General features: G+C 41.5%; 1 protein-coding gene across 1 annotated transcript in view; it reads right to left on the minus strand.

Annotated features, from left to right (window-relative positions):
* Positions 1-10,970: 10,970 nt before the first annotated feature.
* Asb9 (ankyrin repeat and SOCS box containing 9) overlaps positions 10,971-27,526 on the minus strand; it is a 51,198-nt gene continuing 34,642 nt past the window's right edge. The window contains exon 7 of the mRNA XM_042680504.1: positions 10,971-11,058. Coding sequence (XP_042536438.1) covers positions 11,027-11,058 — 32 coding nt within the window. The 3' untranslated portion in view covers positions 10,971-11,026. The remainder of the gene's footprint in view (positions 11,059-27,526) is intronic.

Consider the following 27,526-nt stretch of genomic DNA (forward strand, 5'->3'; position numbering starts at 1 on the left):
AGCCCTCCCTCAGGTTACATTGTCACTGTGTCTTTAAGGCATGTTCTCAATGAACCTCTGTGAGTTTCTCTATGAGTTTCTCCCCCCAAATGCCTTCGTTTTTCTTTTGAATAGTAGTTTGCCTTGCTTGGTTAGAGGATTCTAAGTTCAAAATTATTTCCCTCAGGTGGAAAAAAAAAGTTGTATGCCACAAGAAATAATGGAAGAAACCAGGCACTGGTGGCTCACGCCTGTAATCCTAGCTACTCAGGAGGCTGAGATCTGAGGATCACAGTTCGAAGCCAGCCTGGGCAGGTAAGTCCATGAGACTCTAATCTCCAATAAACCACCAGAAAACCAGAAGTGGTGCTGTGATTCAGATGGTAAAGCTTTCGCTTTGAGCTGAAGTGCTGAGGGGCAACGCCCAGGCCCAGAGTTCAAACCCCACAAAACGAAAAAAAAAAAAAAGTCCAGTATGAGTTCAAATCCTTGTACCAACAAAAAATACATCATGTATCACTTTCCTTTAAGCATTCTTGATCCAGACAGGTCACATGTCCAACGCTCTGTAGCTGCATGTGGTGGTAACCACCATTTCATGCAGGCCAGTTTTAGGCCACACTGTTTTTGAAAGCAAATACTTTCCAACACTGTTAAAAAAAAAAGGTGCTATGTAGGTGATATTTTTTTCCAATCCTACTTTCACATCAAGGAAGTCTGGCCTTTCCTGGAAATAATTTTATGGCTATTTTGTGCTACTTGCAGATACACGATGAATTCCCCCTTGGTTTGCTTCTCATGTAGCACAGCCTCTTCTGATCTACTCAGCCAAGAGTCAGAAATGGCTTCTTGAAGCCAACTATTAATCCATTCAAAGGACAGATTAAACATTTTTTTTCTTATTTGATGCCAGCCGCATATATATTTCTATACACGCCTGAGTTACATTTTCAGACAAATACCTGGCCCCTGTTCAGCTAGGGCTTTTTGAAATCACTCCTGGGATAGCACTAGGGTTGGGACAAGCATGTGATAGCTTTTCTTTATTCAGGCCCCAAGAGTGTTATGGGAAGGAAATAACATGCACACACAGCAATTTATTTTAAATCTCTAAAGCATCCCCCATTTCAGGTTCTCTTCTGTCAGTATTTCCACAAAAAATTAATCTCCTAGGCCCCTCACAGAAGTTCCCCAGAGCCTCACAATTCCAGCAGTGTCAACAACTTAGAGCCTGGGGCTTTAAATAATGAAAGATTCTCCCTCTTTCAATGGAGAATATAAAAGATTGACAGGCAGGGGCAGTGAGGACTGAGTACCAGCATTTGGGAGCTCTAAATTGCAACTTGATTTATATGACAAAACAGATAATAGTTAAAAGCGCAACTTGTGATCCTTAGGATCAATATGCCATAACCATGTGTCATTTAAGAGTTGCATGATCGAGTTGGGAAGGTGGCTCAGTGGTAGAGTGCTTGCCTTGCATGCATGAGGTCCTGGATTTGATTCCTCAGCACCACATAAGCAGAAAAAGCCAGAAGTGGCGCTGTGGTTCAAGTGGTAGAGCGCTAGCCTTGAGCTGAAGAGCTGAGGGACAGTGCCCAGGCCCAGAGTTCAGGCTCCACAACCGACAAAAAATCGAGTTGCATGATCTTAGGTAAGTCACCTAATTTTCTGCTCTTTTTATCCTTCATCTCAAAACAGGGATCATAATGCCTATTCCATAGGTCTTTTAGGAATATGAATAGGATATGATTTATGTAAACTTTCATTATAACCTCCCAGTAACAATTGGTTGAATAAAATAAATTTAATATTTATATTGAAGCAATTATCTTAATGCTTCAGTTCGAATGATAGTTCTATTGATTATTAGATTTTTAGGTATTTGATATGTTTCTTTCTTTTTTATTGTTACTGCAGAAGTGATATGCAGAGGGGTTCCAGTTACATGTCAGGTAATGAGTACATTTCTTTTTGAACCATGTCCCCTTGTCCTTTACTGTCTCCCAGTTTTTCCCTCCCATCCACACCCACAAGATGTACAATTCATTTTCCACATAGTGTCTAGTAAGTACCACTTTTGTATTTGTTCACCCTCTCTTCCACCTTTTCTTTCTCTCGTGAGCCTCTCAAATACAAACAAACAAACAAGACAAAAGGAAAAGAAAACAAAAACAGCAACTCAAAAACTTTCTTGTTTCCTTTTCTTGGAGTTCAATTCATAAAATGTTATTTTACATGATCATATGCACATAGCTATTGAACCTCCATTTCCATAACTTTTACCTAGTAGGGAAAATGTCTTAGTCTCACAAGACTGTTGTTTGAATTGTATTTGGCAACACATGTAATGTCCCATGCACAGTATGTGCCACACTCTGAATGCTTTAAACATTGTCGCTCTTGTTGTAATAGCTTGTTGTAGTATTATAATATTATACTTCCATTATAATGTTTTGAGAAGCAAAGATGAAATCTAGTTGAAGTTCTAGTTCTAATACAGTGACATCCCTCAAAGTCTTTTTTTTTTTTTTTTTGGTCTTTGTTTGTTAGCATATGTTAGTGTCCATAGGGCTTTTACTGTTTTATTTCCATACAGGCAAACAGTGGGTCCCCCATCAAACTCATCCCTCTATCACTCTCTTCATTTACTTCCCTCTTCTTGGAATAATTTAACAGGTGTCATTATTTTATTTGCATACATGTGTGTATCATACTCATGCCCTCTCCTTTCGCCTCCCCACTCCTACTGGTTCACCTCCCCCAAATAAAACTTGGTCTACATGCCTGTCCTCCATTTTTAGGGCTGGATTCTGCATATGAGAGAGAACATAGTGATATTTGGTTTTCTTAGGCTGGCTTATTTTGCTTAATATGACAATCTCCAGTTCCACCCATTTGCCTGCAAATGATGTAATTCCATTCTTCCTTATGGCTGAATGATACTCATTGTCTATGGATAGCAAGTTTTCTTCATGGGCATCTAAGCTGATTCCACAGTTGGCCTATTGTGAATCATGTGCAATAAACGTGGGTGCACAGATCTCAGATATCTCAACTGTCTGTTGACCTAGAGGCATGCTTCAAATTTTTGAAGATACATGATTAATCATCAAGCGTTGGCTTTTGTTGGCTACTTAGATGTCATTGCATTCCATTTATTTTGAGAGGGGCTTATTACAACCCTCACAGAGAACACACAAAGCCTTTAGGATAGCCTGGTAGGACACACACTGTGTACCACCTGCAAGCAGCCGGCTGGACTTGTCAGTGTGCCTACCATGCTCCATTCATGCTGTCCATCCTCATGCCTGCCATTTGTCTCTTTTCCTTTTATGCTGCTTGAGATTCACTCACATGGTTTAGCTTAACTCTTCTCTGCTTTCTGCCTGACCCTCATTGGTCATAAACAACATATAGGCTCTTAGTGGATTTTTCTTCAGCCTTATGATTGCAACTATTTCTTTCGACAAACAAAAGGGAGTTTAGTATCTAGATATCAGAAAAAAAAAAACAAATAAAGAGACTGCAGGGCCAGAGAAAGCTCAGAGTTTGGGCTCAAACTGGATTTTATACAACAAAGGAGAAAAAGCTAAAATGTGGCAACTGATTTAAAACGCTTCTCTTTTTTTTTTCCCCATAGTCCCTAGAATTCCCCCAAAAGCCAATGCTATTAGTCGTGAAAATGCCTCTAGCAGAGGAGCAGCTTGTAAGAGGACAGTGACAGCAGGATGGACCTAAAATGCCTGATGAAAGGCAGGCTCCTCAAAGCACAGGGCTTCCCTGGGGAAATTAGGGTTGGCAAGCTCAGGCCTGTACTCCATATGCCTTGTCTACCGTCATCAGCCACGGCCACCTGTGACAAAATGTCCCCACCTTCTAACAGGCCTCGGGGCCAGGCTTTCCCTGTCTGTTTGCTTCCTTTTTTTTTTTTCTTGTCTCCTCACTTAGAATCTCCTTTTTACTTTCTTTTCTTCTGCCTCTTGTTCATTTAATTATTCATATGATAAACACGCCCTTCACATGATACAAGATCGTGTTCTCTCCACTTCTTGAAATAGCCTTCCTGATCCACCTGCATCATCATCATCGTGTAGAGAGTGGAGCCTCTCATGGACGAGGCTCAGGGAGTTGAACTTGTGATATCCGATGGCAGTCCTAGGATATACAGGTTAGTGCGGAAATCATTGGCATGGCACTAACTTCCTAGCCTTGTAATACTTTTCGGCTCTGCCCATCTCCCAGCACAATCGTTTCAAGCATCAGTTTGTACTCCCCACATCGTCTTTCATACCATCTACCAGACAAGCTAGCATTAGCTACTTGAACAGGTATCCTCACTCTAGTTCTGCAGATTAACACAGTACTGGTTCCTTCTCGCTCAGTTAACACTTGAGTGCAGGACAGCTACTCATTCACATTTTCTCCAAGTGGCAATTAGGGGCCCAGACAACTTTCATCTTGTTGCACTGTCTTCAACATCCATAGCCCTAAGTGTCCTTCAGAAGTGCCCTGTATTACAGCATGCCAAAGGAGAAAGCAAATGGAGATGTGTAACACAGTGGAGGCTTTCACGACCCAGGCCTAGATGTGGCCGGGCCTTTCCCACTTCTGTTTATATTGCACTGGTCGCACTGGGTCATGTGGCTATAATGAATCTCAAAGAATGCTTAGCATTGTGTACCCATATACCCAGAGAGTGGAGATTTCATCTACTTATATTTTTCTGGCACTTTTTTTTTTTCTGGAACCAAGTGACTAGAGTTGCCAGGTAACAAAAACATACTGCGTCTTTCTTGCTTTGCAAAGACTAAGATGTTGTTTCTCCTATGATCCTGCTGTATCTCTTTGATTTAGAAAGAAGAGGTTTGAAAGAGAAGTTGTTAGTCTGCCCCTCATACAGCTCATTCAAAAACTCTTCAGCACCAGATGACAGTGTCAATAAGCATACAAAGAAGAAAGAGCTTTCCAAAGATAAAACTTCATTAAAATGCTTTTTTTTATTGTGAAAATACTGTACAGAGGGGTTACAATTACATGGGCAAGATAATGAGTACATGTCTTATCAAGCATTGTAACCTCCTCCTTCGTTTCCCCTTCCCATCCCTTCCCATTCTCCCCCCCACCCCCCTAACCAACCCTCCCCCCCCACAGTTGTAAAGTTCGTTTTCGACGTAACGACTTGTACATCTCATTGTTGTTTTGTGACTGCAAATGTTGCTGCAAATGTCGCCACAGAATATAGACAAATCAATTCATGTTCTCTTCCCCAACTCTGTGTAGACTAGTGAGACCACACTGGACACTAAAAGTGATCTGAAGCCATACTATGATGTCCTGGCTCAGAAATCTCAGGCGTCTTCCAGATGGCTTTTCAAAACTTGCCAGCTGAATGTTTGATCATTGTTAATCCATATGTTGGGCAATCTTACGATTGTCTAGGAGGAACATTTGGGTAAGGCTTGGCTCTCAAAAGTGTGATAATCAAGAGTCTGTTGCACTGGTAGAGATCATGTAGCAAATCCAAAACCCAGAACTTTGAAAGCTGTGAGAAAAATGAGATGTAATAACCCAGAATAATCAAAACCCATTTTGTCAATCCCTTCCTTCTAAGGCTATGAAAGGGATAACAGGAAGACCCTTGGACTCAAGGGTAAAGGAAGAAAAAAAAGAAAGGAGGATAAACCAAGCATGATGGCACATGCCTGTAGTCTAACATTCAGGAGGCTGAGGCAGGAAGACTGCAAGTTTGAAGTCAGTCTGGGCTACATACAGAGTAAGCCTCTGTTTTCAAAGATAGTGAGGCCTGGCACTGGTAGCTCACACCTGTAACCTGAGATCTGAGGATCGCGGTTCAAAGCCAGCCCAAGCAAGAAAGGCTATGAAACTCTTTAAAAAAAACTTTTATTATTATTATTATCTTTTAAGTAGTTGTACAGAGAAGTTTTCATTCTACAAAACAGTATATGAATACAAGGTGTCTGACAACATTGTCACCTGGCTGTGAAACTTATCTCCAAGTAACCACCAGAAAACAGGAAGTGGTGCCTTGGCTTAAGTGGTAGAGTGCTAGCCTGGCGATAAATAGCGGAGGGACAACACTGAAGCCGAGTTCAAGCCCCATTACCCACAAGAAAAAAAGATAGTGAGGATTTGTCCTATGTGACTCTCAACCATGAGATGAACAGTTTCATAACAGTGAGAAAGGTACCAGGGTGCTGTTATTTGATGATATTACAAACCAAATCTTCCAAGAGGAGTCTGTTTATATTTTTACTGCACTCAGAAAGATACAACAGCTCTATTTTGGCAAGAAATTGGAATAAATGGGCTTTATTTAAACCCCAGCTGCAATGCACATGTGTACAGATTAACAAACCGTGCTGAACAGCACGGTTTGTTGCCAAAAATGCAGAAACAGCAAAATATAATTAAATCCCCAGTCACCCCAAAATCTGCACTGCCAGCAACTCAATTTCTTGGTCAATCTCTGATTTAAGACAGCGTGGTCTTTGGCCTTAGAGCTATCTGAGAAAGGAAATATCCCAGCTTCTACCTCTATAATAATATCTCATGTTAGCAAAGAACTCCATTATTTATATAACACTTCCATTTTCTGAACTAGATGGTTGTACAAATCAAACAGAAAAAGTATGAAGTAAAAGGTTAGCTTCTTCATTATCATTAATATCATTTGCATCAGCTATTCATGACAGTGTCTCCATTTCACACATGTATTGGTCCTTGCTAATCTCAGCTGGTAATGTCCCCTTCTTATTCTCCACTTCATCCTAGACTTTCAAAATTACATCCATCTTTATTTTATTTTTTAATTCATTGTGCTATTTCTGTGTGTTCACCCCCTCCACCATATTCTCTTTCCTCCACTCTTTTTCCACTCCTCACTTTCAAACAGTATTTGGTAGGTTTCATTACGCTGTATTCATATCCCTTTGTTCCTCTTCACTCTCCAATACCTCCTCTTTACCCTGGCCTCCTCCCTCAGATGCATCTTTCAAGTTCCATTTAAGTCATTATCAATTCCTTCAACACAATGATCTCATAGATATTGTGTGGTTTCCTGCTTTTTTCTTTGTGAGCTTTTCATTTCTACAATTAGAATAAGATAATGAATGGTTGTATAGATGAACAGATGTATGAAGAGACGGATGGATAGATAGGGGAGATACATGGATAGGATAAACGAATAAAAAGAGACAGAGCTTTGAAAGGCACAAAGATAGGTGATATACTATTGCACTTAAACGGTTGGTCTCTGGAGCCACCCTGAGTTCAAAAGGCGGCTGTGCCACTTACTTGCTATGTAACTTTGGTTAAGTTACTCAACCACTTACTTAGTCCTTAGTTTCTTCATCTGTGCATTGGATTAATCAAATCCTCTTCTAGGTTTATGATCAGGATTAAATGGATTGATGCACGGGAAGTCTTTCATGTAGTACCCATTCAATAAGAGATGCTCTTATTTTGAAAATGAGTTTAAAATAAAAACCATATGCTTTTTCCCCAATCCATCAGATTGTAAGATGACAAGAATTCACTCATGTTTTGTGGAACTTTCAAACACATCTTCTCGCTATGAGACCCCTAAAATAGTGACTATTTTCTATTTATCATTTTATAATCAGAACAGTGTTATATACAGAGAAGAAAAATTTTATGAAAAAAATAGTGAATGAATGTTATATTTAACACAGAAAAGACTAAAAGAATGCCCTCAAACGTAACAAAAGCTGATACCATTTTCAACTCGTCTCCTTTTCCTTCCTTAGGAATAATATTAAAAAACAAATGTCAAAGAATTTATTTATATGCCAATGAATTGAGTACCATGATCTGACTTGTGTTGTAGAAAAATCATTTGGTTAGTATGATGGATTGGTAGACAATAAGGAATGAATAAAAGTGGTAGCAGAGGGACTAGTTAGAAGGTGACAGCATGCGTGTTTCATTGGGACAGAAAAAGAAAATAAGAGAGAGAGAGGGAGAAAGCAATGGGAACGGGAGGAAGGTTGTCTATGGGATGAGAAGAGGACATCAAGCTAAATGATCCATTGCTGATTGTACTAATAGCTTTTTCATAATTGTGAAGAACTCAGCTCTTAGTCTCCTCCCCCTCTTCCTCATACTACCCGCCTCCAGGCAGTCATATCTAGCCCCACAATGTATATGTACTTATATAACAATGATTACCCAACATATAAGAACGAGCTAATGCCTACCTGATTTGGCTATCGCCAATACAACAATCAAACAGCAACTCATCTTCATTGAGTGTGAACTCTGATAATGGGCAGTTGAAAATGAACCAAATTGCCGATGAATTCCTTTTGCTTTAGAAATTATTAGAACTAGCTAATATCAATCAACAAAGTATCAATAGTCTTCTTCTACCTTAATTTTTTTCTCTCTCTTTTTTTTTTTTTTTTTGGTCGGTCGTGGGGCTTGAACTCTGGGCCTGGGCGCTGTCCCTCAGCTCTTCAGCTCAAGGCGAGCGCTCTACCACTTGAGCTACAGCGCCACTTCCGGTTTTCTGGTGGTTTATTGGAGATAAGAGTCTCACGGTCTCTCCTGCCCGGGCTGGCTTTGAACCGCGATCCTCAGATCTCAGCCTCCTGAGTAGCTAGGATTACAGGCATGAGCCACCAGCGCCCGGCTTTTTTTCTCTCTTAATAGCAGATAAAGTGCCTTGAAGTTAGACTCTCTAAAAGTAGTGTCAGGTGGAACTAGTGCTATTTATTTCCCATTGGGTACTTCCCAAGATCAGAGTTTGTAGAGGAAGAGTTCTGAAGCCAAGACTTAGTATTGACTACTCTTGTCTTCTTTTCTGGAAAACCGTGAACTAGGTGTTCAGATGCTTTTTCCAACATCGCTTACCTCCCTCCCCACTGTCTGTACCTTGAGCCACATAGCTAACAGAGGAAACTCAGATATCTGCCTTTGATGAGATTAAATTCAGGTGAATACCAGAATTATCAGGAGTCCCAAAGGTTTGTCTCAGTCCAGTTCCCCAAGTATCAGTGCCAGAGGCAATGTACTGCAGAGCTCCTAACAAAGCAGGAATGAATACACAGACATAATGGGCCAGGACTGGAGGAAAAGCCAATCACAGTGTGCATTATCAAGTGATAGTTATCTTACCTACTCAAATCAAATAATACAGAAAAACATAAGCTGAATTAAACTTTCAGCCGGCTTTGAGTTTCTGATGAAAGGATATAAGTGGGGAAAGTGTAAGTTAAATTGTGCATCCGATGAATTATCAAAAAGTTGTCATGATAAGCTTTGTTGCATTACTGAGCTGCAAAGAATGCATTTCTTTTATAGAATTTGTCCTAGAAAAGGCAATGTTTATGACCAAGACATAACATCCATGTAAGAGCCTGATGTATAAGAGTCAGAATTAAGGTACTAATCTAGTTTACAGTTTAAAAGGGATATGTATACACACACACACACACACACACACACACACATGCACACACCAAAGGCACAACTTGGTCCTTGGCTTCTTTCCTGCCTTTCTTCAACATGGTACACTCATGCCAAGCAATTTTGTTTTCTTGAGTTACTCTATTGTTTCCTACTTGTCACCATTTCTAGGCAATGCTTTTCCCATTATCTAAAGATTCTATTCTCCCTCTCTCTATTTGATGAGTCTCTACAATGAAGTCTTGTTTCTCTGTGCATCACCATTCCTGTATATATTGTTTATATAAGTGTTGTCTCTTGTAATCATTTGTATATCATCTCTTCTACTAGACTGAGAACTGTTTGGGAGTGGGAGGTATCTCATGTATAGATTCCTAGTGCAGGCTGGGTGTTGTATGCAATCTGATAGTGCTGTGTAGTGGATGAAAATGTTAGGCTGCACTTTTCTAATATTGTGGTATTTCACACTAATCCTCCAATTGAGCCCAAATAGGGTGACTATTCAGAAAAGGTTTTGATAAAGAGATCAAAAGGCTCTTGCTGGCAATTAGAACCAACCGAATTCTGATGACCATTTGACAGCCAAAAATTTCAGATACAACCATGCTAAGACGCTTCATAAATGGATCATGTCAGTACTAATATAAACAGTTGGTGCTCTTAAATGAGGAGAAATTGTTTGAATTACAGTGATTGCCTCATTCCTGTGAATTCCCTCAGCAGCAACACAATCTGTTCACCAAAAAAGGGGCTTTTGAAAAGCATTCCACATTGCAAGGCAATGCTTGATATGATGAATAAATGCACTGAGAAACATCTGTTAAGGTACAGCTTCTAGAAGGCAGAAATGATTTCTTTAAGAGTAGTGAATTACATGGAAATATTTCTCTCCAAATATTGTCTGACATTCATTGAACTTCACGGTCTCCCTCCAAAATGTATAGCACCAAGAAGGGGAAAGGAGAAGGTAGGACAGGGTTAACATTTACTGAGTGTCTGATTTTGGTGCTTAGAACTGGTATTTCATTGGTGCTTAAATGCATTATTTATGTATTCCACATAACTACTTATAATTTCTTGAATGTGTATTCTCTTTCATGCCTGGGTCATTTGACATTCACATTTAATCTTCTCCTATTAGAATGTGCTGTTAAGACACAGATCGCATGTAGCTTTTCCAAGAATCCAACTTTGGCTCCCTCCAGAGACCTTGTCTGTGCCCTTTCAGCATCCTGTATACACCTCTATTACGTTGCTGTGTACAATTTTCCAAATCATATCCGTCTCTTTTATTGAACTAGGAGATCCTTACAAATAGAGGCTGTATCTCTGGCAGTTAAAACAGGAATTGCTAGGGGGCTTGGAAATGTTTGTGTGACTATATGCAGCTGCTCTGGGTGGTTTGCTAGCCAGAAAACACATGTTTCCTTTCACACCATTTTCATGCTATGATATTTAATTTTATGCATCTACCTGACTGGGCAATGCAGTGCCTCCACATTTGGCCAAATGTTGCTCTGGGTGTGTTTGGGAGACGACTCTTGATGAGGTTGGTCTTCTAATCAGTAGAGTTAAGTAAAGCAGATTGCCTTTTCTCCTATGGATGGACTGGTCCAATTGCTTGAAGGTCTGAATAGAACACAAAGGCAGATTAAGACGGAATGTGACTATCTTCAAACTGGGACGTCATTGTTTGCCTGAGTTCAGACTCAGATTGAAACATCAGTACTTCCTGGGCCTCAGCCCGTTGATCTTTGGACTACACCATTTCCTCTCTCGAGTTTCTAGCTTGCTGACGGAAGATCTTGGGATTTATTAGCCTCCACAATCGTAACAAATCAATCGCTATGACAAATCAATCAACCTATCAATATATCTTTTATCTACTCACCCACCAATCCACCCATCCAATTTTATCCATCCATTTATATATCCAAACATGCATCCATTTTAATGGCTTTAGTTTCTCTGGAAAACTTTGATTAATGTACATACCTTTTATGTGGGTACATTCTATCATTTTACCCTCAATATTTTACCACACTTAGAGACTCAAAATGAAGATCATTGGTTTGAAAATTCTGCTTTAAGGTGGGCAAATTGATGGTTCATTTTTATAATCATATTAGGAGGCTGAAACTTGAAGGACTACAGAAAGAGTTCAGCCCAGGCAGAAAAGATCCTGAGACCCTATTTTAAAACTAATCAGCAAGTCGGGCATATGTGTCTCATGCTTATAATTCTCACAATTCAGGAAGCTGAGATTTGAGGAGTGTGGTTTGAAGCCAGACTGGGTAGAAAAGTCCATGAGACTCTACCTCTAGTCAATCAGCAAAAATGCTGGACCAGAAGTGTGGCTCAAGTGTAGAGTACCAGCTAGGAGCAAAACAGTAAAGCAAGAGTACAAAGCCCTTAGTTGGAGCATAAATAAATAAATAAGTAGATCAATCATCAATAACTAATAACCAACCAGCAAAAGGTAGGCACTAGCCTAGCCAACACAAGACCTTGAATTCAAAACCAAGTACTACCAAATCTCTTAGCGAGTAGCGCAAAATAATTTTATATAGATATTCTCAAAGAATTTGCTACCTTAGAATCACAACAACTTCATCTCTTGTTCTTCTTATGACTCAGACATCCAGAGAGAGAAGACTAGGGTACTGTTTTACTTCAAGAAACAGGAGAAACAAGGTTTTAGTCCTGTCCTCTGAAGAACTTAACAAACCATATTATCTGTTTAAAAGCTGCCTAATTAAAATGGTCTGTGAAATAAGCACCATATGATAGATGTATGAACTGTTGTGTAATCCAAAATTCTTGATTTTTGCAGTGAATTTTTACTTTTCACTTTGCAGTGTCACAGAGTATACAATCCAGTATCAGCACCCATGAGAAGTCAGATAACACAGTCACTATCTACATATTAATTAGATTTCCTTGGTTGACTCATTTTTCCTACTTTCATTCATTTTCAAGGACTTATAGAGGAATTCAATACATCTACTTTTAAAACTGCAGGGTTTTATATCCATCAGATTGATTCAGGCTGACATCTCTTGGGAAAAAAAAGAGAGTATATATCATCTATGATCCCCTCCTCTTGAAATGATTTCACCTTGACATCTATTATAATGTATTTTAATGTTTTGGGTAGTTGGTTGTTTTTTTTAATTGTTGTACTGAGGTTTGACCTCAAGGATATGTGCTTACTAGGCAGATACACTACCACTTGAGCCATGCCTTTGGTCCTTTTTGCTGCGGTTGTTTTTGAGATATAGGTCTTGCTTTTTGTGTATGCTGTGTGGTGTGTGTCTGCTGTGTTTTGTGTGTATGTGTCTGTTTGTGTGTGTGTATGTTTGCATGTGTGTATGCATGTGCCAGTCCTTGGGCTTGAACTCAGGTCCTGGACATTGTCTTTGAGCTTTTTTGCTCAAGGCTAGTGCTCTACCACTTGAGCCACTGCACCACTTCTAGCTTTTTGGTGGTTAATTGGAGATAAGTGTCTCACAGACTTACCTGCCAGGGAATTGAACTCAGCCTCAGATATCAGCCTAATGAGTAGCTAGGATTACAGACACAAGCCACCGGCACCTGGCTGTCTTTGCTTTTTGCCTAAGTGTATGAGCTTTCTCACTATGCATCCCTCCATATTTGTAAGGAACTATCCATCTCAATTGCAGCAGAAATCAGGTAGGCCTAGTAGGGATGGGGCATGTACAATAAGCATCTTCCTTAAAGAATGGGCAAGAGCCCTTGAACTTCACCGATGATTTCTTCTTGAAAGGGTGGCCATTTCTACTTCTTCATCTACCAATTGTGTCTAACCCTTCAGGATCATGGTTTAAACTCAATGAAACAGAGTTGCTATTTGTTCACTGTATTGGTCACAGCCAAATCAGGTAGTCATTTGTTAGTTCTTATATGTTTGGGAGTCATTAATATACACATCTATTTACATAATGGCATTGAATTAGGCCACTTGAGGTTTTAAGGATCGTAAATTGTATGGTTTGAGAATAAGTCATATTGATTAAGTGAACAGAGGCAAGGTAGAGTCCGGGCAGTGATTGAAGGGATGTTCTAAATGCCCATCTGAGCCCTACCATCTGTTCTTCCAACCTACAAGAATATCATTCCTTTGTGCTTTGAGGAATTTCTTTTTCCCAGAACCTCTAATTACTTTGCTAAGAAATGTCTGGGGCTTTCATTAACAAATATCAGAGCAGGAATAGTTAGCAACCAGTAGACCATGAGATGGGTAGATAAATTGGCCATTGATTCTGTGGTGGGAAAAAATGCCACCAGAGGTGATTAAGGATAGCTACTCATTACAAGTTTGTCCTACTTCTCAATCTGCTGTTAAGTCTAGCCTGTTTGCCATTACCACCTCCTATAACTCTGTGAAAATGTGCTTCCTTATTTTCCTACCATTCATTTTCTCATTGCTCCTTAGCTCTCTCTTTCCATGGGCAAGTCAGATTATGTACAACTCTGACTTTACACCAAGATTGGACTACTTTTGGAATATTTTTTATCACCTAGCCACTCTTCCTTTTGTGAGTAGAATCCCAAAATAACATTAATTAGGAAGAGTAAGATATTAGTTTGTACAATTATATCATGATTGTTTTATGAAGGATCAATATTAATTGATAGCATATAGATATTGTAATATAGGATTGTTTGAATAAAGGAGCTCAAAATGTGGATGATTTGTGGGTGATGGCAGGAAGAAACGTGATATTTTCCTATGATGTTGGCTGCCTCTTTTATATCCCTATGAGAGACAGAAGCAGGAATGAAATGAGTGATTTCTATGAAACAATGTGAAGTTTAGAGCAGAACTTTGCTTAGAAAATAGGTCAGAAGAGGTGAAATGGTATGCCTTTCGTTGCTTCTCCTACCTATCCACTGCAGTTCCTCCTCTAAGACGCTCATTTATCTCTGCAAGCCTGACACTACTAGGCAGTGGTGTGTACCCTTCTGGGTTGTCATTGATGGCATTACTCACATCCAGTGCCAGATCAGATTGTTCTTTGCTGTGGAAGCTGTCTGGTGCATTGAGAGATGTTTAGCTTCATTCCTGGCATCCAAATAGCAGATGACAATAGCACCCTCTTGGCAATTAAAGATAGCTCTTGACATCATCAAATGTCTCTTGAGAAGCTGAGGATCACTAAGGCCTCAAGAAGACAAGGAACCCAAAGAAACCTCCAAAAAACTCAACTTCATTACTCAGAGAGAAAACAACAACAACAGCAGTAACAACAACAACAACAACAATACTACTTAGTTACATGGTGATTATTTGCACTGAATTTGAACCATTGATTTGGCCTACAACCAAACAATAAGTGAAAGAGAATTGAGGAGCAGCTATTTCTCAGCATAGGGGGCATACTTCACTCAAAAATATTGACATTTCTGAACATCTGAGCCCTACAGACAAATCTCTGGTTACCTAACAGAAAAACTCCAGCATTGGTTCTGGTTCCCTGCTGTATTCAGACATTTCCTAAAGCTTTTATTTTACAACAAGTACATTCCAGTCCATTTGTGACCTGCTAATAGAATGCATTTTTATATTTATGTGCTTCCACGTTATCTGTGGTCTCTTTGGGAATGCTCCCTGATTGCTCTCCAATCATTTCCCACCCCTTTGGAGAAAATTAGGTATTAATTCAGGCTTGTCAAATCTTATATGATATATTCCATTCAGGAGCTAATACCTCATCAACCTTACCTGGCACTAGAAAATTCAATTTCTCAAGATACCAGCTGTTATCCTGGAAACCTTGCATATCTGTGTAGAACAACTAATAGGAAATGTTCTTGCTGAGCTCATTTTTTGCAGCTGGTAAAGTTTTATGATTTATATGTGAAGTATAGCTCAATGAATCTTTAAGCATAAATAAAATGAATAAAGGTACGGTATAGTATTGCAAGTGCGTCTTTGCTATCATTACAAATAATAATACATAACAATATAATAGCTATACACAATTTTAGGCTTTTTATGACACTTTTCTGTGAAGGCTTAATTTCAAAAAGCACAATAAACTGTAGAGTGGTTTTTCAATAAGATTGGACACACATCATGTTGAATATCAATCAACGTCAATTTGGTTTTTTGTTTAATGGCTGCAAATATTGAAAAGCCAATCTATAGTGATACATTGTGGCAAATGGAATTAAAACTTCAATAGTTCATTTTGCAAGGCCAAGATAATCTCTTCAAGACACTAGAATGCTCCAGAGCTTTCTGTTAAACATTGGGTATGAAAACATTCAGCTCGGGCTGGGAAGGTAGCTCAGTGGTAGAGTGCTTGCCTTGCAAGCCGGAGGCCCTGGGTTCGATTCCTCAGCACCACATAAGCAAAAAGAAAAAAGCCGGAAGTGGTGCTGTGGCTTGAGTGGTAGAGTGCTATCCTTGAGCTGAAGAGCTGAGGGACAGCGCCCAGGCCCAGAGTTCAGGCCCCACGACTGGACCCAAAAAAAAAAAAAAGAAAAAGAAAACATTCAGCTCATCATTTGATCTGGATACAGGAAGCCCAAAGAAGAGATTAACATAAGAGATATTTCATAATATTTACAGCAACTGTAATCTGGTATAAATTTTCTGTGGTTGTTAGGAAAATGAACCCTTAGATATGTATTTTAATGTTTTTTTTCTTTCATGCATTTGTTTCTAACGCATTTATAAGATTATCTCTTTGTTGCTTTGTATGTCCCTCCCCCACAGTATAACCCCTGCTTTCACTATATTTGATGTCGGTATAACTTGTGGAGGAGATGGGGAAAAACAAGTCGTTTAAGGATACAGGTGGACCTGTTGCAACAATGAGAAGCACAAGTTGTCATGTCGAAAACGAGCTTTACAACGCTGGTGGGGGGGAGGATTGGGTGCGGGGGTGGGGTGAGGGAGGCTGGGAAGGGATGTGAAGGGTAAACAAAGGAGGAGGCTGCAATGCTTGATAAGAAATGTACGTATTATCCTGCCCATGTAATTGTAACCCCTCTGTACAGTATGTTCACAAAAAAAATTTTTTTAATAAAAATAAATTTTCTGTGGTATCTATAAATGACAAGAGTTAAAAGTACTACTAAGAAACAGAAAAATTAGCTGGGCACTGGTGGCTCACGCCTGTAATCCTAGCTACTCAAGAGGCTGAGATCTGAGGATTGCGGTTTAAAGCCAGCCCAGGCAAGAAAGTTTGTGAAATTCTTATCTCCAATAAACCACCAGAAAAACGTAAGTGGTGCTACATGTAGCTCAAGTGGTATCCTTGAGCTGGAGAGCTGAGGGACAGCACTCAGGCCCAGAGTTCAAGACCCACGACTGACAAAAAAAAAAAAGAAACAGAAAAATGAACCCCAAGTTCGCATGGAAGCCTAAAACATCATGAAGAACAAAAACAATTCTGAACAGAAAGGGCAAAGCTAGAGGAATCACAATACCAGACTTCAAACTACACTACAGATTCAAAGTAGCAAAAGCAGCATGGTGCTGGCACAAAAATAAACATGAAGACCAATGGAACAGGATACAAGACCCAGAAATAAAAACCACACAACTGAAGTCCGCTAAGCTTAAATAAAGGAACCAAAAGCTTACACTGGAGAAAAGACAGCCTCTTCCACAAATAGTGTTGGGAAAACTGGTTATGTACATGTACAAGACTGAAACTAGACCTCTATCTTTTACCCTGTACAAAAAAAAAATCAACTCCAAAAGGATAGAAGATCTGAATACAAGCTCTAAAACTTTCAAACTACAACAAGAAATTGTAGGGGAAACCCTGGAAGATACAGTCATAGATAATTATTTCCTGAACAAGACTCCAATGGCTCAGCAAATAGGAGTCAGAATGGATGAATAGGACTGCATCAAACTAAAGTTTCTACAAATCAAAATTACCAGCATCAAGAGCTAATGAACAGAATTGGAAACATCTTGGGCAAGTACTCAATGAATAAAGGTTTCATACCAGAATATAGAAAGGGCTTTAAAAAAGTAAATGGAGGGCTGGGATGTAGCTCAGTGGCAAAGCGTTTGCCTAGCAAGTGCAACGTCCTGGGTTCAATCCCCAGTACCAAAAAAGAAAAGACAGAAAACAATTAAATGGAAAAAGAATGATCCAACTGATGAATAGCTAAATGAATTGGACAGATCGCAGAAGTACAGATAGCTAATAAATTCACGAAGAAATGCTCAATATTCTTAACCATAAAGGACTTCTCCAAAACCACACTCAGATTTCATCTCACTCTAGGCAGAAAGGCAAACATCAAGACTCAGGCCTGTAATGCCTGCTACTTGGGAGGCTCAGATTTGAAGGATCTATGCTCAAACTGAGCCCAGGAAGAAAAATCTTTGAGGTTCCAACCTACCCCCCCCCCAAAAAAAAAACAAAGCAGCATAAAACAGAACTAGAAGTGTGACTCAAGTGGTAGAAAGTTAGCCAGCTGCAAATCCCACCAACAGGGGGCTGTGGGGGCTGCTGCAGCCTTGGGAAGGAGATGGCAAAAATGGCAATGGTTTGGGCTCTGCAGTGATGCTTATCTTGGTTTTAGAGCAAGTAGACCCAAATAGGGGACGATGAAGCAGGTCCAGCAGGTCTTCACCTGTTGAAATTCTCACACGATCATGCTTCTGAGATTTTCAAAGTCAAAGATGCTAAGGGCCTTTGATTCTGTTCCCTCTCACAGAAGACATTCCATCTACAGCTTTCTTCTACTCCTGCTTCTACAGGAGGGAATGATAACTCAGAACCATGCTCAAAACATGACGATGCAAAGACCACACCTCGCTCGGTCATACCAGCACCAGGCTGAGGAGCTGTCACCCTGGGCCTGGGGCCAGTGGCAGGGGAGGTGACAGGGAAGCCCAAGACATCTCCTCCCACCCTCTGTCAGCACCTGGTGCCTTCAGCTTACAACCTGTACTGCTCACCACGGTTATTAAGATGGAGAAAGGTGGGTATTTCTAAAAGTCGAAGACTGACCCAGGCACCTGTGGCTCACGCCTGTAATCCTAGCTACTCAGGTGGCTGAGATCTGAAGATCACAGTTCAAAGCCAGCCTGGGCAGGAAAAATCCATGAGACTCTCATCTCCAATAGACCACCAGAAAACCAGAAGTGGTGCTGAGGCACAAGTAGTAGAGTGCTCGCCTTGAGCTGATGAGCTGAGGGACAGTGCCTGGGCCCAGAGTTCAAGCCCCACGACTGACAACAACAACAACAAAAAGATTGACTGTTACTTGAGGGCAGGAAGAGGGACACAGAGGGGTCAGTGTGGTCTCTGCTCTGCTGCCCAGTGTCTACTGTGCGCATACTGAGCCCACCAACGCCACTACTTACGCTGTGGCTAGCTAAGCGTGGACTAAGGTAATCCAGTAGTGGACAAGTACCTGTCACAGGAAACACCAAAGTCCTATCACCTGCCAACTCTGCGTCAGGGGTGGGGGATGGGTGCTCGTTCCCTGCCTTCGCCCCCCTGTCCACAGAGGTAGCTCAGCTGCACGCCCAGCACCCCGTCCCCATCCCGTTCCCTTCCCCACAGCACCTGCCCTAGACCACAGATGAAAGGCCTCAGCACCTGCATGTCTGAAGCAGTGGCAATCACTGTACTTTCACAGTGGTGGTTTAGGGATTTGGATTGCATCCACCCCTTGTAAGAAGGGTAACCCTGTGTCGCCTTCCATAGTTGCTGGGTTTTTTTGTTTTTTGTTGGTTGTGGAGTTATGACCTCTGGAGAGCGAGACAATCCATGGAGGCACAGACAGTGAAAGGTGGACAAACGATATTTATTTACACTATTTACACCAGAAAAGGGCTTGAGACTACCTTGTGCTGGGCTAGATCCCCAGAACCAAGAGCAGCCTCCACCACCAAACCTCCAAACCTCCCATAGGCAGTCCCGACCCTCCGGCCTTTATTAGTTGGTCTGCAAACCACCCATTAGTCGGTCTGCAAACCTCCAGACCTCAGACCTCCACAGCTCCAAAAGCTCCAAAGCTCCAAAGCCCCAAGCCCCCACTGGAAGGCTTTTCCCTTTCTGCCCTTCCTCCTTCTCTGCAGGCCTCTCCACCCTCCACAGGCCTGCCCTGCCTGCTCTGCTCCGGGAAGCACGTCTCCACGGGCCTCTCTAGAGGAAGCCCCGAATGGCCTCCAGAGGAGACTCCGAATGGCCTCCAGAGGAGGCCCCGAATGACCTCCAGAGGAGACTCCGAATGACCTCCAAAGGAGGCCCTGAATGATCTCCAGAGGAGGCCCAAATGGTCCCTCAAGGAGGCCCTCAATGACCCCTTCTGCTGTCTCTCCCTTCACTCCTACTCCTCTCCTCCCTTGCACTAGCTCTGCACTAACGGTTTTTCCCCTAACCTCCCTCTAACCTCTCCTCTCCTGCAGACTATTTTCCTCAGGACTCTCCCTGTCTCCTCAGGACTCCAGGTGTCCTCCCGACTCCAATCTCCTCCCTCCGGACTGTTTTCCCCCTAACCTCTCCCTAACTTCTCCTCCAGCCTCTGGTTTTTCTCCTGCTCCCCCCAGGCCTTGGAGCACACAGCCTATGCACATCCAGATAGGCTGCGTCCCTCCCCCAACTAACGGTTTCATACCGCCATTCATGCTCCTCCCCCAAGATGCCCCCTCTCCAATCCCCATAGGCAGCTCACCACGAAGGGCTCGACACCCTACCCCATACAATAGCATACCCCGCCCTCTTTCAGCGGCACGCCCCACCCCTTCCGGCGGCATGGCATGCCCCTCCAGCAGTGGGGCGGTGACTTCAGCCTCTCAAAGCCCTGCTCTGTCTGTGGCCTGGTCTGTGGAGCAGTGAGGCTCACCTCTTGATGCCCCGCCCCCTCCAGCAGGCTGGGCCACGTGCCACGCTGACTATTGGGCCGTACTGATTATCAGGGCCCCATGGGTTATTACAGTGTGTCTTGAACTCTAGGCCTGGGCACTGTCCCTCAGCTCTTTAACTCAAGGCAAGTGCTCTACCACTTGAGCCACAGCACCACTTCCAGTTTTCTGAGTGGTTTATTGGACATAAGAGTCTCACAGATTTTCAATTCTATTCCATTGGTCCTGAGGTCTGTTCTTGTGCCAGTACCAAGCTGTTTTGATTACTATGGCTTTATAGTAGAGTTTGAAATTTGGTATTGATATTCCTCCAGCAGTATTCTTTCTGTTGAGGAGCGTTTTTGCTATTCGGGCTCTTTTATTGTTCCATATGAATTGTTGGATTGCCTCTTATATTTCCTTGAAGAATGAGGTTGGGATATTGATAGGTATCACACTGAATTTGTAGATAGCCTTGGGAAGTATTGCCATTTTCACGATGTTGATCCTTCCAATCCAGGAGCATGGGAGGTTTTTCCACTTTCTAAGTTCTGTTTTGATTTCCTTTTTCAGGTTTTTAAAGTTTTCATCATAGAGGTCCTTCACTTCTTTGGTTAATTCTTAGGTATTTTATTTTTTGTGGGGCCACTACAAATGGAGTTGCTTTTCTGATTTCATAGGTCCCATGGTTTCCCTTATTTGCAATAACTAGTATATGTCTGAGACAAGCAGAAAAGGTCAGATAAATTGAAGTTAAGTGAAATGAACCCCAAGACAAGGACTCAAATGTTTTTTTTTCTTGCTATTGTTTCTAACGTATTAAGATATTTCTTTGTTGCTTTGTATGTCCCTCCCCCACGGTATAACCCCTGTTTTCATTGTATTTGATGTAGGTATAATTTGTGGAGGGGAAGGGAAAAAACAAATTGTTTAAATAGGGATACAGGTGGACCCATTGCAACAATGAGATGTACAAGTCGTTATGTTGAAAACGAACTTTACAACTTTGGCACGGGGTGAGGGGGGTTAGGCAACAATGCTGGGTAAGAAATGTACTCATTACCTTGTTCGTGTAAATGTAACCACTCTGTACAGTATTTTCACAACAAAAAAAAGCATTTTTTTAAAGAGCTTCATGGATTTTCCTGCCTGGGCTGGTTTTGAACCGCGATCCTCAGATCTCAGCCTCCTGAGTAGCTAGGATTACAGGCGGGAACCACCGGCGCCCAGCTTACCTTCCATAGTTTTAAGAATGCGATGTGTATCCTGCAGACTGTCCTGCCATTAGCTACGTGAAGTCACTACATGATCTGCTTGATGTGCACACAACTGTTTTTTAAAAGACTACACCTGAATTGTTTCATTCTCTTATGTTAACATGAGCAATGTATGCCCAATGTTTAGTTGGTGTACGCTTTTAAAAATTTAATATTGAAATAAAATATTTGAGGGAACCTTTTTTTTAAAAGACAAGCCCATGTTGCAGACCTGTGGCGCCGTCCCCCGTCCTGCAGGAGCTTGAGCTTCTGCCTTGCTTTCACCGAGGTATTGCATCGCCACACACCACTAGCCCCAAACAGCCTGGCCTTGGCATCCATTTGGAGGGTACTCCTTAACCTGAACCAATCCCCAGAGACTGAAGGTTGTAAGAACACCCCCCTCGGGCTCCCTGGAGCCTTCCTGAAGCACTCCATGGAGGCTGTTCCAGCTGGACCAGCTGGGCTGGACTGGATCAGACAGATGCAGAATTTGAGGAGGACTCGGCCCTCTCAAGTTTCACCCTGTTGGAAACCTGTAAGAATCCATCCCAGCCAGCCCAGGAGACCATGTGGACGCAGTCACGTACAGGAGAAGGAGGTTGATAAGGATGTTTACTAGTGGGGCCGTAGCTCCCACTGGAGATGGAGCAACTGGGTACCTGTCCCCTTCAGGTGAATCCTTGCAACTCCGGGGCGAGAGAGGGAGGTACACTGTTTGCACAGAATTCTAGGACAGGGAGGAGTTCAGGTCTGGGTGGAGCTGGAGGCTACAAGCTGCCCTGGCAAATGTAATGGGGGGGGGGGGGGCTGAGGACCTGAGGTGGGAAGAATGCTATCAAAACCCAAAACATGGAAGCTGGAGAGACTGGAGAAGAGCTGCTCAGGTCAAGATCACAACTCCCAAGTTGTTCAACTGTTGGCCTCCCAAGGCCTTGACTCCCCAGCCCAGCTTCTAGCTAAGGGACCTTGCTTCTTGCTTGTGCCTCATCTCTACCCAGATCCCCAAGATTCGAATTTGAGACTTGATGAGCCTTGGCTGGCAGAGGAGGAAGTGCAGTGGGGACCACTGAAGCAGGAGCCAATCACAGAACAGTGTCTCAATAGCAGGGACCAATGAGAATACATACAGGAGCTGCACCTTTTATTGGCAGATCTGCTGTGTTGGCAGCACGTAAGAATGTCAGGAGAGGTCTTCTCACTCCTCATTCTCTCTCCCCTCTGTCATATATACCTATATGAATATATGAATACAGCATAATAAAACCTCCCAAATGCGGTTTGGGAAAAGAAGAAAAGGAGGAATAGAAATATGGTGGAAAGCTGGGCACCGGTGGTTCACACCTGTCATCCTAGCTACTCAGGTGGCTTAGATCTGAGGATCGAGGTTCAAAGCCAACCTAAGGAGGGAAGTCTGTGAGATTCTTGTCTCCAATTAACCACCAGAAAACTGGGAGTGGTAGAGCACTCGCCTTGAGCTGAAGAGCTGAGAGACAACGCACAGGCCCAGAGTTCAAACCCCATGACCGACCCCCCCCCCAAAAAAAGAAATATGGTAGAAAGTATCAATGTGTTCAAGTACCCTGTGTGCATACAGAAATATCACAATGAAACTTCTCCACAATACACATGTATGCACATGTATGTTAACTCAAAAAGAAAATTAAAAAGTATGATTAGGAGTATTTGGTCACTTGGATTCGTCATGAAAAGAAATGCTCAATTTCAGTTAGAATTAGTCAAATTAAGATGTTTTTACATTTAAATTTCACCAGCTTCCTGAATTCTATCCATAGAGTGCCACACTAAGAATTCCAATGACACATGAAGGGAAAAGCAAGACAGAATGGTGAATCACTTGGAAAACCATACAGCACAAATTTCCACCCGATGCCTGCCTCTTACGTCCTTGAGATTATCCACTAAGCTTCCCATCCTCCTTTCACTCTTATTTTCAAAAACTACCTTAATTCTCTGTGAATATGGCACTGCCTAAGGGCCTTTGCACATACTGATCTCCATACCTAGAACGGGGGCAAAAGCTGCCTTAACATTGTTGTATAGCTAGCTCTGTAAGCACCTTGAGATTGTGACCTGCTGTTAAGAATTGCAATTTCGAATTTAGAGTTGCTACTTCAAATTGCAATCTGTTCTGTGAGACTTGATTTCAACATGCGTGGAGTTGGCCTAAGCTGCTCTGTTGAAAAATGAGATACACCTATATGACACTAACCCTTGACCAAAGCACACCTATTGATTAATAGTGCTACTGGGTAACAGGGAGTGTGAGGAGCTTAGGGGAGGTTTACACTACCTTGTCAACATTATATATTGATAACAGTAAAATTGATTAGGGTGAGAACCTAAAGGTCTCAGCTATTAAGCTTGCTTATGTCATAGAAAAATGCATATGCAACTAGCAAAAAAAGATAGCTTTAAGAAACTTCTAGCCAAAGCTTCATTTGGGGCTTCCTGGTTCCAAGGGATTCTATGTACATACACATCCATGGCTCCTGTTTGGAAAGCAAGAATGTGTCCTGCTACGGGCCTTACAGAGAACAATACAGCCTGAACTTTGACCTCTCCAGATTCCTTAAGAAAGCCTTTGACTGTGATGTGTATCCTTATCTTAATGCCTCAATTATACCCTTTTCCTGTAATCAAGTACTGAATTTTAAGCATTGTGACTTAGGGTCAATCATCTTTAGCAATCATGCCCTGTTTAACTGTCATTATTCTTAGTGTACAGTTCCTACCAGCAAATCTTCCTTCTCTTTGTCTCTGGTTTACTTGTCTCTGTGGCATTTATCACTATCTCAAATATTACATATTTAACTTCTTACATGCTTAGTTGTCATTATTTTCCTTGTTACAGTTTTTATTGTCCTCTCACTCGCTATTCCATGAGAGGAGCAGTTTCTGATTTCATTTTTTCCCTGCAGTATCTCCATTGTCTGAAGTATAACAGACTTTCCGCAAATATTCCATGAATAAATGAATGAATTAAAGAAAGAGGCAGAGTCGAAAAAATCATTTAGAGTTCAAGGCTGTTTTGGCTCAGCTCTGAGGCTGGAAATCAATACATAGAAGCTTAGAAAGATGGACAATGATAGAGTGTGTTCACCTGCTGATTATACTCCAGTCAATTATCATAAGGGACAGAGATGTTAAGTGACAGTCGGCTGCAATAGGAATTGATGCACATAATCTACATTGACTCAAAGACCCAAAACTGATGTCCATGAAGGGTCGCAAGTAGCTCAGGGCTTCACTTTCTGACAGCTATTTCAGCCTCTGCAGGCAATCGGAATCAGCCAGGTGTGGCATCTCTTGCAGTCTCCCTAATACTTTCTGAAGCTTTTATTTTGCACAGAGTTGGCTCCAGAGGCGTGAGGACAAAATGGCTGATGATTGGCCAGCGCCACGGGCTTTGTCAGTTGGGGACATTAGCAGTGAAGTTTGGAGAATCTAAAAGTTTGACGGTGAACTGGTTTGATGGGCCTCTGATTCACAGGTTTGACTTCTCTTCACTAGAAACACTCATGTGTAAGTGCCCCCATTGTAACTTCTGATCTAGAAAACGCAGATCACCTTTGAGTGCTGCCCAATTAAACATTAACACACTCTTACCCTGCATGAAAGCAATGATTTCCAAGCTTTTGTCTATATCAAAATCATATGGGGACTTTTTTTTTGGAAAAACATAGATTTCATGGGCTTGAGCTACTGTTAAGTAGAGCAGTAAAAGCCAGGTGCCAGTGGTTCACGCCTGTAATCCTAGCTATTCAGGAGGCTGAGATCTGAGGATCACGGTTCAAGGCCAGCCAAGGCAGGAAAGTCCATGAGACTCTTATCTCCAATAAACCACCAGAAAACCGGAAGTGGCTCTGCTGCTCAAGTGCTAGTCTTGAGCTGAAGAGCTGAGGGACAGCATTCAGGCCCAGAGTTCAAGCCCCACGACCAACAACAACAACAACGACAAAAGTGGTGCAATGATATTACATATATATGTATATATTCATTTATGTATATATTCACATATATACATATATGTACACACACCTCTTATGCATATTGTTATGTATGCATATTGTTATATTTGTATATTTTCACAAATATATATATGTGAATATATACATATATATTCATGCATATCCTATATATTCATATATTATATATATGTATATATATATATATATGTATATATATGCACTCCTTACCCTGATTGAGAAGCTCATTTTGCGTAGAATCTGGTGTATCAGTATTTTTCAGATGTCTGTGTGTGATTCTACAATTTCAGAACATCAGTCCTGGAACTGTTTTATAAATAATTGGCATATTCAAAAGTGATTAGTGATTTCAATGAGCAACCTAGATTAATTTCTTTTGAATTATAGGGAAAAATGTTTAACCATCAAAGCAAAAGAGACTAAAATTTACTTCAGGCTAGAGGAAATGTGTGCTGATGTTATGCTCCTGTCTTCCATTCATTGTCCCATGTGTAAACTTCCAGAAGACAAGTAGAAAAGGCAAACAGAAAATTATCCAACATTACAGGTTTTGTGTTTGAGTTGGTTGGTAAGAAGCTTGTACTTTGTTATTATTCATAGATTGTTGGAACAAAGGGGGAAGAGGCAGCTGTCATATGATTTGCCCAAGAGTGCAACAGCCAATAACTAGACAACTTTGGGATAGAAAGAAGCCAGAGTTCTCCTGTAATATGCCATACTCCCATCCCAAGACAAAGCTGCTTCCACAGTTCTGTACTGCTACAATTAGAAAGAGGCATTATTGGTCACATACAAATCACCCAGAGTGACTAAGTGAATTCGCATCAAATTAAACATGCTTATCCTCACCTTGTAAAGATGAAGGAAAGGGAGATCATCAGAACACCTCCCTTAAATCTTCCAGCCAGGAAGTCTTCTGAAACAGTCCTGCTGACAAATGGTCTAACTATCCCTAGAATCACAAGTGTGTCTGGAGCCAGCTGCTATTCACTTCTCAATACTGATGGGATGGTGCAAATGTCTTTCCAAATTCTGCATTCAGTGTCATCCTGTTGGAGGTTGAAATTGACCACTTAATGACTCTAGAAACTCACACAGTTAACAATGTTAGGAGAGGATTACAAAGGCTCAATAGCTATATGCATATGACCATATAAAATGATATTTATCGAAGTGAACTCCAGGAAACGGAAGTACAAGGGTTTTTGGTTGTTTTGCTTTTTAGTTTTATTTTTGTTTGTCCTTCCCCTGTGTCACTGTTTTTGACCTCTGTACCTTTGTCTTGTATGTAAGTTTAACTTTTGCGGGGAGGGTAACAGGGACACAGAAATGGTGGGACAAATGCAGCAGTGATACTCACTAGACACTGTTGAAAATGAACTATGCAACTTGTAGGGGAGGAGGTCAGAGAGAAAAAACTGGGAGAACACGAAAGAAGAGGCAATACTGTTCAAAAACAAATATACTTGGGCTGGGAAGGTGGCTCAGTGGTACAGTGCTTGCCTTGCATGCATGAGCCCTGGGTTCCATTCCTCAGCACCACATAAGCAGAAAAAGCCAGCAGTGGCGCTGTGGCTCAAGTGGTAGAGCGCTAGCCTTGAGCTGAAGAGCTGAGGGACAGCGCCCAGGCCCAGAGTTCAGGACCCACGACCGAAAAAAAAAATAAATAAATAAACAAATGCACTCATTACCTAACTTACATAATAATTCCAACCCCTCTGGACGTCACCTTGACAATAACAATAAAATATAATTTAAATTTTTTTTTAATTAAAAAAAGAAATTGGCCATGGTGGGCATATTTCCAACATAGAATTTGACAAACATCAAAGCTGTTGTTCAGACCAAAACAGACAAAACCAAAATTTCCTTGTGTTGTTATATTGCTGGGCTCACTATATATTAAAGTGGGTCTTCTATGTTGACAGCAGTCATATAACCAAATACTGCTATGTTATTCCGTGTCAGAGGAAAACAAGCCT

This window comes from Dipodomys spectabilis, unplaced genomic scaffold, assembly GCF_019054845.1.
Source record: "Dipodomys spectabilis isolate Male_0828 unplaced genomic scaffold, ASM1905484v1 ptg000061l, whole genome shotgun sequence".
Lineage (NCBI taxonomy): Eukaryota > Metazoa > Chordata > Mammalia > Rodentia > Heteromyidae > Dipodomys > Dipodomys spectabilis.